Source organism: Phasianus colchicus, chromosome 13 (assembly GCF_987193195.1).
Source record: "Phasianus colchicus chromosome 13, bPhaCol1.hap1.1, whole genome shotgun sequence".
Classification (NCBI taxonomy): domain Eukaryota; kingdom Metazoa; phylum Chordata; class Aves; order Galliformes; family Phasianidae; genus Phasianus; species Phasianus colchicus.
In genome coordinates this window covers 18,246,210-18,265,589 of record NC_143448.1, presented here as the reverse complement: position 1 = coordinate 18,265,589, position 19,380 = coordinate 18,246,210, and the positions used below count along the sequence as shown (strand labels likewise).

Sequence of the window (19,380 nt, the reverse complement as noted above, 5' to 3'; positions counted from 1 at the left end):
AGCCCCCATGGCTGCTTCTTGGGATCACCGCACTCTTAATCCTTCATCTCTCCCCCTCTCCATGTGGTCCCACGGCAAAGTGTAGCCAGTTCTCCCATCCTGAGTCACTCCTTCATCCTGCATCCCCCCAAAGCCATTCCTGCTCCACTGCTGCTATGGCAGCCCCTCCAGCTGCACTTTACCAGGATCGTGGCTCCATCCTCGCCCTTCCTATGCTATTCCATCACCACCTGGCAAAGTTGGAAAGGGTTACACATATCCATGCCACACACCTGCATCTTGGATTTGGGTTGATTCAGCTCAGTGAGAAGAGAAAGCGGTAGGAATGGTGAAGAAGGGAGCTGGGTCATGGCTGAAGAGCAGCAAAGGAGAGCAAATGAGGGTTTGTTTGTTTGCTTATTTAAGAGGGATTACTTTGCAAAGCACTGCTCACCCAAAAGGTAGCTAGCTCCCCCCATTCGTATAGTGGGTGCAGCACCCAGCGTGGTGGCAGCTGGGGACACACTGCCTGGCCCTGTGTGAGCATGCTGTCTGCTCCTGACTTCTGACATAGCTGCAGAAAGGTTTAATGCCCTAAGTCCTGTCTGAGCAGGAAGTTATTAAATTGCACTGCAGGAGGACTTAGGCAGTCACAGTGTGGACAGTAGGGGCTGCAAGAGCTGCAGAGGGTAAGGATGCAATGCCCTGGGGGTGTTTGGGGAGGAGGAAGGCAGGAAGAGAACAGACTGCTGCAAAGGGAATTACCCCTGCCTGAAAGGTCACCTCCGTCCATCCCCTCTGCTTTAACCCCTGTCCTCTGTCCTCAAGGAAAGGATGGGGAATGTGGTCAGGGATGGAGGGTCCCCAATGGGTACCACACAGCACCATCAGTGGCCCCACTGGTCCCAACGAAGGGGCAGTGGTGATGCTTTCTCCCAGTTCAGCTTTTCCCATTCCAGCTGCCAGCTCGTCCCACCATCCCAGCCAGAGGAAGGGGGCACACACAACCCTTTGGGTTTGCACCCCACATCCTCCCAGGCTCTATCTGCAGTGAGACAGAGGCGGGAGCCCCACGGCCACCCCCGCGGCAGCAGGAGGGCCAGCACAATCCTGGGATCAAACACAGCCAAGCACAATTGCAAAGCTGCAGGCACAGAGCTGAGAGAGCATTAAGCAGCACCGTTACGGCTCGGCGTTCTGCCGGGGGTGACATTACTGCAACTTGAAATGTTTGGGATCGGAACTGCCGCGTCTATTCTTTTCTGTGGCTTTTGCCTGGGCTGCATTTCCATTTTCTAAAGAAAACACCTGCTTGGCTCAGACAACCTCCTGCACTTTGCTGCTCAGCACTCTGGGGCTCTTCTTGCCTTGCTGCTCCCCTCTGTGTGCCAGGTGTGGGGCACACACAGAGCCCCAGCATCCTCCTTTACCCATCCTTCCTGGCTTCATTCACTTCTTTGTTCTTTTTTCCCACCCGCTTTTACTTTCTGAAGTTGAATGACACCACGCTAATTTGCAGCCCCATTCCTCCTGAGGATGTTGAGCTTAATTATATTTTTCTCATCGTTAGCAAATGGCTAGGCTATAATTATGCCTGGAAGCACGTTATTTAGGACTAACCCAAGAGCAGCATCCCCTCCAGTGCTATGGGACCGTGAGTGCGGAGCTGAGCGTGTCCCAGTGCTGCCCATCACACCAATGGCCATTTCTCTGATGGAAGTCCAACCTCTTCCTCCAAAACTCTGAAATGGAAGAGCCTGCTGGCTCAACAGCTGGATATTGTGTTTTAGCTGCTCATGGCACATCAGTGCCTATGGACATGGTGGGTATCAGTGCATTACTGGAGAGATGGGGTCTGGTGTCTTCAGTGCATCCTTCCCCTTCCAAGTGGGCTCATGCCTGATGGGGTGGGGATGAAGCACAAAGTGGACACCCGACACATTCATTTTAACGGGGCAAAACGGGGCTCCCCAGTATGGAAAAACCAATAGCTCACATCAACATTTGTTTTCCAGCCCCGAACGCTGACTCTTCTCACCCACTGACTTTACAGGAGCTATTTCGGCAGGAGGAAAGAAAATGTTCTTTCCTTTTTAATTGCGTTAGGGAAAATTTAGGAGAATCATCTGCAACCTGCAAACTGCTCCTTAAATGAGCTTACTTTTCTGTGTCGCAGATCACATTGTGCTTTGTGCAGAATGAAACAACTTGAAGAATCCAATTTACTTGTCTTCAGTACACTATGTTTTTAGCCTACTTTCCTCAGGAAATGGGGCTTACTTATGCGATTGTGCTGTTTATATATCTATATGCCATCACTCCCACACTAATAACTTTTGAACGTGTTGGCCAATTCCAACCAAATCTGACAGAGCCGTTGAGTTTTCAAAAATACTGAATCCTCACAAATTTAATGAAATCCGTGGGTGGGCACATATTTTTTCCCCCACCAAGGGAAAGGCTGCGCAGTGAGCTCAGCCACATTATTAGACAGAAGAGAATACACATTCACGTGCACACACGCATACAAAGGCTGTCCTGAAGGTTGACGGTAAGCCATTGGTTTTACATGTGGGATATTGCACCCGTGAGCCCCAAAGACCCAGAAACAACCCTTTGCCAATGTACCCACTGCCTATTTTGTGCTTGTATTTCAGTTCGGACGATGCAATTTGGTGTGGGCACTGCAGGGGAGCTTTGATACATTTAGAAGCTTCGAAAATGAATCATATTAATTACGTGAAAGCCTTTCTAGCTGGTCGTAAAACCTTGCTGTCTTCTGCTTCTGCATGCTGGGATGCAGCCGAGAGCATCCGTGCAAAAACTATTACAATGGAAAAGAGCTGAAAAAGAAAGCCTGCGCATTTCAGACAAAACAGTTTTCCTGCTTCCCACTTCCATTTGGGAAATTGCAAACACCAGAGAGTCCCCAACAACTTGAGTCTGCACAACACTGAGTCCCACATCCTCTGTGCCTCCAGCAAACCCTAAAGCCCCGCAGGCGTGCTTGAATGCAGCCAGACAGCTTGGCTCTTTGCTGCTAAGTTTTGGGGCTTTGACATAAGCCATTAATGCAGGTGGAAGGATGGGCGTCATGCGCAGACGCTACCCCAGCACTAATGCAAAGCACAAGTCACGTTGGAATCTGCCCATCCCCATCCCCGTGTGCTGCACGGCAGAATCAATACAGAGCTTTTCAGCTCCCCCACACACCGGAGGCAATGTTTGTGCCATCAGAAGAGTAAATCCTGGTGTGGCCACGCTTTCTTGTGTCTGTTCTGGAGCAGGAAGGGTAAAGCTGGGAGGTGGCAGTGTGGGATGAAGGGGTCACGATGCTCGTGAGCGATGCCAAACCTGGGCTGCATCTCTGCTGGGTTATCCTTGAAGCACTCCCATTCATTTATTTCTTTGCAGCTTTACTAATGACTAACGGGGTCTGTTGAGTGGCCCTAAATCCAATTTGTCCTTTCTCTGCATGCACACGTGGCCATGGGCTGCATGCTCCCCATCTGATATGGGGGGAGAAGGTGTTTGTGCCCCAGATGGATTTGATTGTTTTTCCTCCTGCTCCTCTCCCATAATTGGAGGTGGAGCCTTACATGCCAACAACTCATTAAAGCATTTCCAGCTTGTGGGGGTCACATCTTTCCCAGCTCCTGCACTCATTGCGTTCCAGAACTGGGACCACCTGGGGATGCTCAGGCTCTTAGAAAAGATCTTCATTTCCAGGGTTCAGCCCACTGTCTCAAGACATTCACATCCTCTCATCACACGGAAAGATCTGGTCTTTCCTCTGCTCTGCAGTCTGTTCCCTACCTGGCATTCGAGTGGGATTTTTTTTTTTTAAAGCTTTGACAACAGCTTGGTCCAACATCAGCTAGAAAACATCAAGTCCAAATATGCTCCCCAAGCAGGCCTGGGAGTCTCATTCACATTGCAGATCAGTCATCAGCAGACGTGCTGATAAAGATTTCAAGTGTGACACTGAATACAAATGATCCAGACCCAACAATTAATCCAGGAGACTGAGGAGCTGCCTGATTTTTTTTGCCTAACCACAGCCCTGGGTTCTACGTGTAGCACTTGGTCAGAAAACAGAAAGAAAAACCCGTGCTTTCATAAACCACTTCCCAAAGTGCTGCAGAGATCCCTGATCTTAGCAGAAGAGCCTTTTCCCTTCAGCTCAGCTCTCTTCTGGTTGCTCACCGCAGCTCACCATGCTCTATGCACATTTTGGGAGCTGGCTACAAGGCACTTGAGTTGGACACAGTTTTAAGCTAAACTAGATATCACCCTGTTGTTTTTTCTTTCCTCCTCTTCTGCTGTTTTTCAGCCATATCTGATCCCTGAAATGGCACAGACCATCCTTAGGGTGGTTTCTCTGAGCTGTGTCACAGAGAAGATTTGGGGAAAAGGCACTGCAGGAGCCCTTCTCCTATTAGGCTGGGGAGAAATGGGGAAAATAGCCCAGGACTTCCCAAGTGACAGCTGCCTGTCCCACCCAGGACTCAGAATCCCAATTCTACCATGCTGCAGCCACCCTCACGTGGCTCTCAGTGAGTGCACTGCTCTGGTTGACCCTCTATTGCTGTTATGAGATAGTTGCGCACCCTCAACCTGCTTACAGTGAGCACGAGGGGCAATTCAGCCTGAATCCATCCCGTTTTTGAGAAGTTTACCCATGGGTGAGCACAAAGGCTTGGCTTTGCACAAACCCAAGAAGCAAGCCTACAGATGCAGCCAAGGCTGCACCATCAACCAACACCCACCTCAACATCCCCTGAGCCTCCAGCACCACAACACCTCCCCGAAGCAACAGCCCTTAGCCTCTATAAGACACAAACCTCCTCCCACGTCCCCCCGCTGCCCCTGGGGCTGAGCTGCCCCAATCCCTACCTGGAGGCCGCGATCTCCGCTTTCTGCTTGGCGATGGTGGCCGCTCTCTCGGCCGCCTCCACAGCCCGATCCACCTTCTCGCGGATCTTGCTGGCCCGCAGCGGGATGAGGTTCTTCCTCTTGCCACTGACCAGGACGTTCTGCTTGTACTTGCCCTCCTCCTTGGTGCCATCAGGGAAGGTCATGCAGCCGTAGCCGTGACGCTTGTTGTTGGCCCACTCGCCCTCGTACTTCAGGCCGTCGGAGCGCTGGCTCACCCCAAAACCCGACCGCTTGTCGTTCTTCCACTCTCCAACGTAGATCTCAGTAGTGGTGGCATCAATGTCGTCTTCAATGACAGACAGCTCAGCCTCGCCTTCGCCCAAGCTGATGGTGGAGTTGATGTCGCTGGCGGTGGAGCTGACGGTGCTCATCCCGGCCTCGCTGCGGAAGGAGCTCTGCTTGCTCCGCTGGCTGGCCAAGGAGCTCTTGGACTCGGACTTACGCAGCTTGAGCCCGCTCAGCAGCGACCGGCGGAAGATGCCTTTCTTCTTGCTCTTGAGGATCTCAGCATCGCTGTGGGCCATGAGGACAAAGCCACCTCGGGACACGGCGGGGCTGCCGGCCACCGCCGGCGAGGAGTCGGGGTGCAGGGCCGTGCCATTGGTGTGCTCGCTGCGCAGGGAGTTGATGGACGTCCTCAGGGGTGACCTGATGACCGCAGCCATGCCGTAGGGAACGCTCTGACGGACGCCGTACCCCTGGCGCATCCCTCCGACCCACTGGCCCTGGTACGTCCCTGGGGAGGTAAAAGAAAAGAGCGGGTTCAAATTTCTTCTCCAAAAGAGTGGTGACACACCGGCCCAGGGAGGTGGTGGAGTCACTGTGCCTGGAGGTGTTGCGGAACCGTGGAGATGTGGCACTGTGGGACACGGTCAGTGGGTATGGCAGGATGGATTTGGTGACCTTATTGGTCTTTTTCAACCTGAATGATTCTGTGATGCATCCTGTGGGAAAGGAGTAGCGTCAGCCTGCTTGGGCTGTTATTGTTGGGATCTGTTATTATTGGGAACGTTTGGACTCTGTATTGGAAATGCTAAGTCACAGTCCGAAGCAGTGATGGAGCACCTGATAGGAAGGCAGGGCCAACTCAGGGCAACTCAGGTGTAAGCAATGTACCTGAATGATTGGAAAGGCTGAAACCAGGATCCACCCCTTCCCAGAACTCATTTAAGGGTTGGCAGTGGAAGTGAGGGCATCTCTTGCTGGAGATCCTGCCTACTTGAGGCCTTCTGAAGGTAAGCAGCTCTTTTTCTCCATTTCTGTATCCATGGCTGCTGCATTTGGGCTCATTTTTGTTTGCCAAAGCCTTTGCCACCTATTACAGGCTCCCAGCAGCAAGGTGCAGCTCCAGATCCCAACCCCATCTCTACAATCATAGTATCCCAATGCAGGAAGAAAGTAAAGTATCTGGGTCAATTTGCAGATGTGCACTTTAGCTGTTAGGAACCAGATGAGACACAGGGGCAAATGGAGCCTTCTCCCCATGGGCTGCCCTTTAGATCTAGCCTGAATTTGGAAAAGGAAAGTGCAGGGAGACTGGGGTTGTCATCCAGGAGCAGACTCCATCCCGTCTGCTGCCGGCAGTGGTGAAAGCAGTTGGTGTATTACCATGTATTTTTTTCTGTACATCATGCTTTCATCCTGCGTGCAGCGGAAGGGAGAGGCTCTATAGAAATAAAAGCCTCATGGGGATATATCTGTGTGGTTATTATCCTTAGAAACGTGCCCCTGCTTGAACTCCTCCATTTGCGTGGGCACTTGCTGGAGTTACCTAACTGGCAGTTTGCTGGGGTGCACGCTGCATCTTGCTGTGCCTCGGGTTAAAGCTATTCGTGCTGGAAAATGGAGCCACAGGAAACCAATCCAGGTAGGAAAACACCACCCAAGCACAATCAGCATGCCTTGTATACTGCAATGTGTAGTGATAATCTGCTGCTTTCCTGCCCTGGGGTTGCAATCCCATTCCGTTGGCACGCTTTGTCATGTTATCCCTATCGGTTGAACTGCAGAGCTTGTTTTTATTCTTAGGTCAGCTTTAATCTTTTTGGGGCTGTCTCACAATGCAGTGATTCACCACCTGGCTAAGCCCTTGCTGGGTGGATTTGCAAGCCTTGGGCAGGCTCTGTGCCCAGCCAGCGCTGCTGAGCCCAGCCTAGGGCAATGCCAAAGCAGGGTCCAGCACTGTGTGGTATCGGGGCAAGGGAGACTTAAATAGTCTTAATAGTGCCCAGTATTTGAAACAGCCCTGATAACAACAGCCCAGCAGATACCCTCGGCTCAGACTGATAGAGGCTTTCCATCCCTGCTCTGCACAAAATGCTCTTTGCCCTTAGCCATCAACACCCGTTGGATCCTCCTGAGCTGGGCAGGGCAGTTGCTTGCCTTTCTCATCTGAATGACAATTTGCACCATCCTTCTGTGGGTTTAAAGGCATTTTATACACAGGGAAAAGCAGGAAGTGGTTAAGGCTGCTGTCTTTCCCCAGCACTGGCTGTGGTTCCCTGTGTACCCCCCAAAAAATGCTTGCTCCAAGCCAAGACTGCCTTGGAGAAGGGACACTGGGAGGATTTGCTCTGGATTTATAGGATTAGTGCTGGGAGGGAGGCAGAGTGCTGGGATTATAGGGCTGGCACCTGCAGGGCAGGGTGAGGAGCAGTGCTTGGCCACAGGGCAGACAAGGGACAGACAGCAAGACGGACAGCAGGATGGACAGCAGACATGTCCTCTGGTTGCATTTGAGCATGTGGGTAAGGGACAGGGAGAAAAGTCCTTGCATATCATCTATCAGAGCCTTCAACCTGGTCCCCAGCCCCAGGAAGCTCCCAAGATTTCCCCCTCTCTTTGCAAACCCATGGCTGAAAAACCAGGTTAAAATGAAGCATTATAGAGCAAGCAAGGCCCTTTGCTGAAAACCAGAGACGGTGGCAAGGAGCAGAACAAAGCAGGCTTGGAGCAGGCGTGACAGCGCATCTCAGCTGGAGCAGAGGCAGCAAATTGGTCACAGCAGGTTCCAGCTGCAGCAAGGCAGAGGTGCCCAGGAAGCTGTCATCTCTGCATGGCCTTAAAACCTACTCCTAAAGCTGCACGACTGCCAGGAGCAATCACTGCATCTGCTTGGCAAGGTTAAGTTTTCTAAGCAGAGGATGCAGGAATTTGAGCAGAGCTGCCCCATCGGCCAGCCCATCCTGCTACTGCACTGCCAGCATCACAGAGCTGCTCCCAGCACAGCAAAACCCAAACCTCACATCTGCTTCCCTCACTGCCAATGGGGATTGCCTCCCTGACAGCCCCTGGGACATCTGCATACCTTCATGGACACCTCCAGATCATGGAGCTGAGTTCCCTCCCTCCTCCCCCTTCTGACTTTATTACCTCTTAAACCCCTCAATATCCCAGGATTTGGCCACGAAGGCTGGAAGCTCTCAGAGCCATCTGATCTGCATTGCTAAGCACTGTCACCTCCTCCCCTTGCACCACCCGGCTTAACCTCTGCCCTCTCACATTTGCAGATATGTGCACAAAGCTTAATCTCGCAAGGAGCTGGGAGACTCTTTTTCCCTGCAGAGGAAATAGGATTTTATTGCTTTTCACTTTCTGTGCCAGGATGGACCAGCTATGGCTGTTTTGGAGCCGGGGTGCTGCAAAATGCAGTGGGACTAAGGATGCAGCAGGATGAGCACTTCTGATGGAAAAGGGACCCAGCCTGAGCTGCAGAGCACCTCCATCCTCAAGGATTGCAGAGGAGGCAAAGCATCTACTGCTTTCTGTGCTAACACAACCAAAGTCACATCCATTTCTGTAGCTCTTTCCTTGCTATCAGCTCTTGCAAAGTGCTTCCTGAAGCACGAATTGCATGAGATTAATGGGGTGATTACATGGGGGAAATGCAGCATCCTGAGGGCTGGGTGCAAGGCATGGATAAGAGCAGATGCACAACATCTCAGCCACCACTGCCCTGATGAAAAGAGGGATGGATCCTGCCCTGCAAGTGAGAATTTTGCCATAATTTATCATAATGGCAGCAAAATAATGGCCCATGGGGATAAGCAGAGAGTTGTGCGCTGACTTGCAGTGGATTTACCCCAGGGAGGACTTCTTGACTCTCAGAGCAATTACTGTGGCAGGACTTGGCCAAGAACCAGGTGATGCCAAGAAGACTGGGGCTGCAGGCACGCACATGAACATGTCCTGAGGGGATAACCTGAGGCTAGAAGAAAATAAATGAAGTCATCCCAAATGATGGCTCAGCGAGAATATTCCTCCACCAGGAAGAGCAGCTGGGTCGTGAGAAAGGAAACAGGATCACAGGGAAGATGGGGGAAGTTGGGAGGGGATGGGAACGTGGAAGATGGGTGCTGCTGTCGTTGCCCATTGCCACGTGTGGTTTGGAGTCTGGCGGATTCTTGGCTCGCTCCCCTTGGAGGAAGGCTGGCTGCTTTGCAAATGGCTTTTCAAGCTCCCATGGGAATTTCCATCGCCCTCAGGACCGTATGGAGCCACAAGGAAAAAGTCCTGTTGCTGAGTCTCGAGCAGCTTGGATGTTGTTGAGAAATGACAAGCACCAAAGAGTAATCTAATTTGTTGCAGTTATTCAGCGCTTTCTCAGCATTTGGCTCAGGAAGTGAAAATTCATTCTGGGAAGAGTGCAGGAGCCTGCAGGCGGCTCCTATTGTCCCCATAGAGCCACCAGGCACTGGGGTTGGCCCTACAGCAGGGCAGGGAACCTTGCACCTTCCAGAAACAGAAACCCAGAGCAAAGCCCTCACGTTCCCTGCTGCAAATGGGATTGTGCAGCAGCACTCCTGCAATGTGGATGGGAAGAGGGAAGACCAATTTGATGGCTTTTTTTTTTTTTTTGCAAAATGCTCTGGAAGGAGCTGAGGCACTGCAGACACCAGGAAGAATGATGTGTCTCTATTTGCTTCTTCATCTCTGCCAAAGAGTTCTGGGGGTTTTGGCCAAAGGAGAAGACCTGTCTCATTGGAAGTGGCAACAGACACATGGCCTGGTCTTGCCATACAGAGAATGCCACCAGAAACCTCACTTCATCAGTGCAAGTTGGCTAGATAATATCAGAGGGAAAGGAGAGCTGAAATGCCCCCAGTTGGCCTTTCTTACCCAGATACAACCTATGATACAACAGGTGATGGCAAGGAACCATCCCTCCTGTATGAGGAGAGCCTGTATTGCTGCCTGCTGCCCCAGGCCAGGGGGCCACTTGTGACCCACAACCTCATCTTGTTGCTGAGGAAGGCCATCAATACCTTGTGAAGGCCAGCAGCAGTATCCCAGACTTCAGACAAATAAGCAACATTCAGACAAATCTGAGATTTCCTTAGGATCCATCTGAACAACCATCAAATGATGGAGGATGCCAGGGGTAAGATGGGCTGTCTGCATCCCAGTAGTGTTCATGGGGCTCCCCTGGGCCAAAGGTGGAACTGCCTGCTTGACCACAAACCTGGTCTGACCACAGTGGTGTTGGAAGGGGACAAGACATCAAGACTTATGGGGCTGCAACGGCTGCATTTTCTTTCCTCCCTCCCCCATACTCGAGGAGTTGCCATGTTGCAGGCTGCTCAGTCCTTTGGCTCTGCTCCAGGAAAATCATTAAGTACGAGCTTTAGGGATTGCAGGCTGCTCACTTGCTTCCCCCAAACCAAGCCCGCCAGCTCGGTGTCATCAGGACAAAGCCTTGGCAGGGGCAAAGCACAGGGGAGCTTTGTGTGGATCTGCCCTGCCTTGCTCTGCTTCACTTTCTTGCACTGAGAAATACAAATAGCCCAACACTGCGGGTCAGTCTGAGGGATTTCTAGGTGAGCTTAACTGCCTGGGCTGCCATACAACATGGGACCATCCCCAAAGCATGGCCAGAGCCACTTGGGTTGGTGGCTGTGTTGGATGAAGGCTGTCATCCAAACCTCCCAGCCTGTTTCTGCAACTCGGTGTAACTCTGAACTGTGGTCTGAGCTGTCCGAAGCGCCTGTCTGCTATTTCACAACCCAGCAGAAGCAATTAGGAATTGTAAATTTGCTGGTTTATCTCGTGAAGGATCCTTCCTGGGATGCTCACCTCCTCTCTTATCGCTGAATAACACCAAGTATTAATTAAAGACATCCGACGGCAATAATTAGGCCGATCTCTTGAATTCCAACACAGAGGAGGTGGAGAGGAGAAAAGAGGGTAGGAATAATCCCCAGGGATGTCCAAAAACCACGGATGTGAGGGACGTGGTTAGTGAGCATGGTGGGGGTGGGTTGGGGTTGGACTTGGGGATCTCAGAGGTCTTTTGCCACAATAAAAGCATGGAAATGCTTCTGCTATGGCAGCCTGGTGGGTTGTTTGCTGCATGGGTAAGTGCTTATACAGAGGAGGATAGAAGGTATGGATTTTTGAGTATGTAAATATGATCTGCAGGCACAAACACGTGACAGATGTTAGTCATTGCTTAATGTGAGGCTGGATACAGGCGTGCAGGATGGGCACGGGGGGGAGAGGGGAGAGATGGGATGGGAAGGGAAGGGAGAAATGCTTCAAACTGTTGGAACTAAGACCAAACCTGACATCGCCAGTGCTGATGGAGCTCACTGTGCTACGTGTGACAGCCACCACCTTTCTTAAAGCAGCAGGTCCTGCAGCCAGGTGAAATATAGCTTTAAAGGAGTGGAGAACCCAAAAAATACATTTCCAGTTGTCCTAAGAGCATGGTCATCAGCCTTGGAGAACAAGCAAAGCAGCAGCACCCAACCCCAGCTGTCGCTATACAATAATTTGAAGGAGGCCTGAGGCAGGGCGACATTAGCAGGAAGGGTGGGAAACACATTACCATATAGCTCAGCACCTTTATTATGGCTAACGTGCTCCTCACACAAAGCAGAGTGAAACTGGGCTAAATGCTAAGGCTGCTAATCCCCCATCACGTAATCCTCCATGCAAACTCTCTGTTCTCACCCCATTTCTCTGCAGGGCTCACTGGACTCACAGCTGACTGTTCCACGATGGGCACTGTGGGATGGGGTCTGGGTGAACCCAAGAGGGTTTGGCAGCACTACATGCACTATCAGCCCCTCAGATCCCCAGATTATTCCACTTATCACTGTGCAATTCAGAGCACAATGAGGGTCTTTGGTATCTCCCATCCCTTTGGATAATCAATCAATTGCTCAGCACCAATATCAACCCCCCAGATATAAATATTTTCCATCCATCTGTTGGTTACAACTGATAGTTATTCAACTGTCTCACAAGATACATCCCAACCCAGCATTGTCCCCTATGGGATTGTCAGCAAGGCTGTCCTGCCTGGCTTCTACATCATCAGGTAGTGTCCATAGTAATGCAGGTCATCCATCTACATCAGCATTCCCTGATTCAAGACATTCAAGTTTAATCAGGTTAATTTTAAAGCCACAGCTTTTTTTTTCCTTTCTTTTTTTTTCTCTCCAACAGAAGGCATTTTTAGCTCTCAGCTGCTGGTTTCCAAGCCTGTAAGAATGACTTTTCTGCAATAGTCTGGGTGGGAACCTTGCTTCAAAAATGAAGCCGAAAAATCTTACAAAAATCACATGATTCCACAAGCTGGAGCTTCTAGAGAGAATGTTCTGCTCCAGGAGCAGATGTCACACAGCCCCATGGGACACCAGATCCGCTCCCTCTTGGCACATGCAAATATTTTGCCTTAAAAACTATGAGAAAACCCAACACACCCCATCCTAATGACCCCACAGTGCTGCTCTGTCCCACTTCTACATCCTTCTGCAGACCTCGCTGTTGCAGGATGGGACCCTGAATCACCATAAAGCAAACGGTCCTCGTGTTTTGGAGTGGTCTGCTGTGGAGAGAGGAGCTGGACTCAGTGATGCTCATGGATCCCTTCCAGCTCTGTGTGATCTGTTTGTATGATTGCAGGACGATGCGTCCCAGCCTCAAACGCTCAGATGGAGAACTGTCCATGTTGCTCCTATAGGCTGATCCCAATGAAAAGGGCAGTGAGTGTTCATATGGCCGTGAGTTAATGGAGATGATGAAGATGAAGTGGTGAAAGGGCAGCAGCAGTGTGCATCAGAACTGGAGGAGTCCCTATTAGTGGTCATGGGGAGATGTGCTGTGGGGCAGATTGATCTGGGGGGTCCCATGTTTTCCCCTGGGGCACTGCAGGCCAGACAAGGCACCAGAGCTGTCTGCTGGTTTCTGTGTCCTGTACTTTGCCCTGGGGCCAAAATCCTTCTTCTATCCTGAGCAGTACCTGAAACTAAGCAGCGCGTTCCAATGAGAGCAGTAATTACCATCAGCCCGACTCATTTATTTTTAACGAAGCTGGTCAGAATCTTCATTTTGTATTTTGATTCATTTTTTTTACATCCTAGCAATTCAATCACTGCTCTCCTATTGTCACCATTGTGTTCCTTTGCAGGCACCCTCAGAGCCAAACCCAGGTTGCAGGACGCTTTGCAAACCAGAATGAGCTCTGGGCTGAGGGCTGCGTCCTCTCCCTGGTCCTGCAGCATCTGCACTCCATCTCCATGGTCCCTACAGGCCTCTTTTTGCTTTTGCACAGTAATTCCCAATTTCATCCATGGGAAAGTTCCCAATGCATGTGCTGAGAGCACCTGGAAGTGTCTCCAATACCACTGCAGGGATGAGATGGACATGGAGCTGTGACATGGGACATGGAGAGGCTGCTCCCACCCCATTGCATCGCAGTGCATAGCAGGAAAATGTAGCAGCCCGGGCCAAGAAATCCCACTTGCCTACTCACACGGCACTAACAATGAAAACACTAATTATATTTCACTTATCTATCAAAGGGATGATTCAAGGAGGTGAGTGGGCACGGAGCATTACACAAGATGAGCACTGAGGTGCGACTGCCCATCCCTTTGGGGTGGCCCTCTCAATAAATGTGCATGGATCACACAGGTTGGGCTGGGGGAGACAATTAGAGGGATGGGGAACAGCCACGGGGATGGGAACCTGGTGCCCAAGGGCTGGATGGGCTACGGAGACCTCAGAGAGAGGTTCCCCCATCCAACCCCTGTCCTACTGGGGCAAACATGGAGGGGAGAATGGCTTTGCCAGGGCTGGAATGGACCCAGGCTGCTCCAGCAAAGGTGATGCAATGGCCCTGGATGACATTGCTGCTCACCCCAATGCATGCTTACCTTGATAGATGCTCACCCCACTGGGTGCTCATCCCAATGGGTGCTCACCCTGATGCATGCAGCCCCTTCTGCCCAGATCCTGCTACTCAACCTGCTACCAGCTGGGCTGAACCAGGCCCAGCAAATGTGCTCTACAACCCCAGCATTCAACAAAAGCAATTCTCAGCTCTTGTTTTACATAATATTAGCCTGCTGCTGGATGGGACAGGAGGCATCGAGCAATTTGGGCAGTGGGATAAGGATGCACGGCTGGGAAAAGATGGTGCACACGTGTGCCACAGATGCACAGATATAGGTTGAGTGTGCAGCGATGCCAGGGAGCCTCAGCACAAAGTGGTCTCCCTGAGGGGGCTGTGTTTGCTTATTGGTGCCCCATGCAGTATGTTTGCATCACTGTGCATGCAACCACATGGCTTAGGGAAGCAAGTTTTGCATGGGCAAAGAGTGGGGGGGCAGAGCATGTGAGTGGGGGTCTGTGCTTGGAGTGGGGAAGCGGCGTGGGGAGCAGAGGCGTGTGTGCATGGTGCTGAGCGTGGCAGTGTGGGAGGTGTGAGCTCTGCAAGCTGCGTGTGGGGGCAGCTGGTGTGGGGGTTGGCAGCACCCGACGTGGGGGGACAGAGCCTGGGGCTGTGAGCTGGGGGTGCTGAGCAGGGAGACATCATTTGCCATGCCTGAGCTGAATGCATCGATGGATGTGTGCATGGCAAGGTATTGCATCCCTTGTAGTGCTGGTAATGGCTGGGGGAGTTTTGGGGTTGGTCCCTCACGCTATTGCACAAGGAGAAATTGGAGTGAAAGGCAGGGATTTGGTGGCATCTTGCTTCCTCAGCCTGGCTGTGCTTTTAGGGGCCCATCCCCTAGCCCTGGTTGATGTGCTATAAAAAATAGCATGTAGGGGATGAATATTTATCTGTGGGTGGCAAGTGACAGATGCTGGGGCGAGGATTCTAGGATACTTCAGTTTGATGGAGGTAATAACTTGAATAGATTAATGAGAAACATCCTTCCCCAGAGCTGCCTCCCCTGTACCACAGCTACACTGTGCCCTTGGTGCAAGCATTGCCTTCTTGCACCCAAGAGCACAGAGTTCACCAAGATTTGGTGTCCGAAGGTCTGAAGGTATCCAAATCCACCCAAAGTGGGGATGTGGGATTGGGAAAGACTCCCTGGCTGCTGGCAGCTGAGTTCAGTAAAGTGCATCCTTGGCTGTGCCAAAATGGGATCGGAGAGCGTGGGCATTGGGGTGTGCATGGGATATCCCCATTCCCAGCAGCTGGCCATGAGCTCTGTATGGCCCCAAGCAGCCATTCCCTTCTCCCAGCACTGTGTACAGTCCCTAGGGGACAGCGTTTTTGTTCCGAACCTCTTCCCCCACCCATCTCACACCTCCTCCTAAAACCAAAGATGTGCATGGAGAGGCTTTTGGTCCTGAGCACAGGGAAGCTGGGCTGGCCCAACAAGATGGAAGCAGCAGCTCTTGGCTTCTGGTAGCTTCTCAGAGCAGTGAGCAGCACGCAGCCTGGCCTTGGCATGCACCCTGTGCTGTCCTGCATGGGGTGGGGGGCAACAGAGGTGTGGGGTCAGAGCAGTCCCCAGCACCATGGGCTCTCCATACAAATGCCCCCAGTGGGGTTGGAATGCTGGGGGGGGTTGGCACGAGGGCAGCACCGGAGTTCAGAGCATGCAGAACACCACCCCCACCCCCTCCTGACCCCTCACTATGAGCACTGCCTGAGTTTTATTCCCAGCAGAAGGATGTCAGATGTAGGGATCACTCCCAAACCCAACCAATCCCAGCATTATTCCAGACATCTGAAACAAAAGGTGCAGCCGTATTTTCCTCTCAGAGAAAGCCCCCCCTGCGCAAATTATCTTTAAAAATAAAGCAATCTCTTCCCCCTCTCCCTCAGAGAGCACAAAGAGCTGCAGGTACCACGTCTGATCATAGGGCAGCACCAGGCTTGCTGGAGAAAGCTCTCACAGCACCTGTCAGGAAGGCTGCGACGGAGCTCAGTTCCTGCAGTCCCCTGATCGTGGCCATCCTGGTAAACCATAATGCCATAAAATATAAGGAACCTGCTTGGGGTGTGCACATCCAGCAGAAAACCAAAACCCTGCTGCAGAGAGGTAGGCCAGGCTCTTATCATGGTGGCAATTCAGATGGAAGGACCCCGAAACGCTACGGAGGATGATACAGCCACTTAAGGAGAGCACCAGCTGTTTTCCCTAGTTTGGCCCTAAAGCTCGTTAGCCCGGCGATTGCTGATCACTCCAATTGGGTTTTCTTGTTGGTTTTCTTTTTTTTTTTTTTCCTGTTTAATCCTGGTTTCCCCTCCACATCTCGCTAAGCCGCGTTGACGGCAGAGAATAGCTTCTGTGATCCCTCTGAGCCCCTACGCTAAGCATTAAGCCGTAAACTAGGAATGTAAGACTCTTGTCTGAATTAAATTCTTTTGCCTGGGCATTATTCATTAAGTGTGGGGCTGAAGGCAGGGTGTGCACGAAGCCCTCGGCCCTTCATATAAAGGGTTTGCTGCAATAGAGCTGTGTGGATCTGCCTCACATCCCTGCATGCTCCGCTCCCCTCTGCCCTGCTTTGCTGCATCCACTCCATGCAAATCCTACAGGTTACAGTGGTGCAGAACTGCCTTGTCCCATGTGCAACTCGGGCTGCTCCCACCAGCTTGGCCCACCCCGTCCTCCTGCTTCGTCCTCCATTGCTCAGATGCCAGCATCTCATCCCCTCTCCCAAAAAAGCCTTTCTGGGTAAAGGCCTGGTGCTGTGACCAGCTGAACATAGGGGGCTATCTGTGGCAAAGAGGTGGCCTGGTGCCATGCTGGATGCTGCCTTATCTCCTGTGGGGCAGTGAGCAGCCCTCACTCCAAGCAAGCAGGTTGCTATGTCCCAGACTTAAGCCCAAGCCTGGGGGCTAGACCCATAGCTCACTGCTACCCACACATCCATCAGTGGTACTCACACATTGCTGGTACCAAATATTTCTCACTGGTACCCACAGATTGTTGGTACCCATATATCCCTCATTGGTACCCGTGCATCCCTCACTGGTACCCACAGATTGTTGGTGCCCATATATCCCTCACTGGTACCCACAGATTGTTGGTGCCCATATATCCATCACTGGTACCCATATATCCCTCATTGGTTCCCATGCATCCCTCATTGGTACCCGCAGATTGTTGGTGCCCATATATTCATCACTGGTACCCATACATCCATCATTGGTACCCATACATTCCTCACTGGTACACACACATTGCTGGTACCTATACATCCATCAGTGGTACCCACACATCACTGGTACCCACACATCCCTCAGTGGTGCCCATACATCACTGGTACCCACGCATCCATCTCTGGTACCCACACATCGTTGATACCCAGACATCCCTCACTGGTACCCACACACCCATCGCTGGTACCCACACACCACTTCCTGCCCCAGCTTGGGAGATATCAAGACATCACCTACCTCCATCCGAGTAGGTCTCAGTCCCGTAGCCATCCTGTAATCCATTGCTCCAGGTGCCTTCATACTTGGCCCCATTTCCAGTGCATTCTCGGACCCCGTACCGTCCCTTAAATCCGTGGGTCCACTCTCCTTTGTACACCCACTTCCCCTTGCTCTCCATGCCAATGCCATGGCGCTTGCCCTGCGCCCAGGTGCCCTGGTAAGTGTTGCCGCTGGGCCAAGTGTAGACCCCCAACACCTCAAAGCCGTGACTCCAGGAGCCCGAATATTCACCTTGACCCTTGGGGCCAGTACAGATTCCGTGGCCATGAGCCTTTCCGTCCTCCCAGCCTCCACAGTACGACCCTCCATCGTCAAAATTAAACCTTCCCCCACTGGACATGCATGTAATTCGGTTTGCAAATCCCCCAAAAGGTGAAAAGAAAAAAAAAAAAAAAAATGATGCGGGAGAGAAAAGGAGAACGATGACTTGGAAAAAAAAAAAATGATAGAAAAATCAGGTTGCAATCATGCACCAGATCCAGGCGCTGCTCAAGCCAGTTCCTCGTGATTATTCATTCTCTGGGAGTGTGTTCGGGATCGGTTGGCTCTTCCCCTGCTGTGGAAACAGTATCATTAAAAAAAAAAAAAATAGCAGCAAGAACAGCGGCAGCTATTGGGTTTTGGTGCAAACGACTCCACCTAAAAACCATCCACGGCAGAAAACGGGGGTGGAGGGGGAGAGAGAGAAAGGGGGGGGGGGGGGGAAGAGAGGGGGGGAATAGAAAAAAAAAAAAAAAAAAAAAAGAGGCCAAACGCCAAGAGGATGGAAATAACGGGGCTGGGAGGGAGGGCCCCCCCGCTCCCGGCTCAGGCCGCCCGGCCCCGGCGCATGGCTCAGCAGCAATGCGGTTCCCCCACCGCCTCCCGGCCTCGCCCTACGCACGTCCTAAAAAGCCTCTCCCGCAGCCGCCGCTCCCCCGCAGCTCTGCCCGCCGCGGGAGCCGCTCGCTGGGGCCGCCCGTGCCCGCATGCTGCTCTCCGCCAGGCCCCGAGGAGGGGGGAGCGCGGCCCGACCCTCGCTCCCCCTCCTTCCCACGGGGCTAAATCCTGCTTATCAACGAGCAAGGATCCTGGGCTGCTGCTCTGCCTCAGCTCCGGGTGGATTTAAAGAGACAGCGGCTGCGGCTGCCCCCTCCCTCCCTCCCTTCTTCCCTCCTTCCCTCCCTCTTTCCCTCCCTCCCTCCAGAAGGATGCTGCCGGGGTTGGATTTATCTCGCGTCTCTCTCCATCCCTCCCCGCTCCTTCCGTTTGGGATCCTGCACGCCGCAACCCCGCTTATTGATTCGCGTCGCTCCAGGCTGCGTCCCCTCCCTTCGGCATCCCGGGGTGCTCAGAATGGTGTGCGGGGCCTGGGCTGCCGGGCCCGGGGTGGGGGGGGGGTTGCAGGATGGATGGTGGGAGATGTGGGATCATCCAGGAGCACACAGTGTCCCCATCCTGCAATGCAAGTGCCAGGTGTTGGCAGCATCCGTGTGCCCGCTGTGTTTGCTTTCACAGGCAAGCGAATGAGGGTCGAAGGGGAGCTCTGCTGAGAAAAATAATGAGAAAGGTGCTCACAGAGTAAAATCTGGGAGCTGCGTGAAAGCAGAATCACAGAATCCCTCAGGTTGGAAAAGATCCCCAAGATCCTCAGGTCCAAACCCAACCCATCCCACCGCGTCCCACAGTGCCATGTCCCCACGGTTCTGGAGCACCCCCAGCAGGGATGGTGACTCCACCTCTCCCTGCGCAGCCCGTGCCAATGCATCACCACTCTTCAGGAGAAGAAA

At 52.3% G+C, this 19,380-nt stretch overlaps 1 protein-coding gene and 1 long non-coding RNA gene across 3 annotated transcripts in view; one reads left to right on the top strand and one right to left on the bottom strand.

The window, feature by feature from the left end:
- The window catches only part of JPH3 (junctophilin 3), a 44,103-nt gene extending 25,815 nt beyond the window's left edge, over positions 1-18,288 (bottom strand). Inside the window, exons 1-2 of the mRNA XM_031615425.2 lie at positions 17,570-18,288; positions 4,876-5,653 (exon numbers count right to left, since the gene is read on the bottom strand). Coding sequence (XP_031471285.1) covers positions 4,876-5,653; positions 17,570-17,951 — 1,160 coding nt within the window. The 5' untranslated portion in view covers positions 17,952-18,288. The remainder of the gene's footprint in view (positions 1-4,875; positions 5,654-17,569) is intronic.
- On the top strand, positions 5,802-9,095 carry LOC116243963 (uncharacterized). 2 transcript variants are annotated; one of them, XR_004170085.2, is made up of 3 exons: positions 5,802-6,152; positions 6,636-6,784; positions 8,521-9,095. It is a non-coding gene; the product is annotated as an uncharacterized LOC116243963 (long non-coding RNA). The 2 variants fall into 2 exon arrangements; XR_016470688.1 differs by having other exon boundaries at positions 8,427-9,095.
- Positions 18,289-19,380: the final 1,092 nt, after the last annotated feature.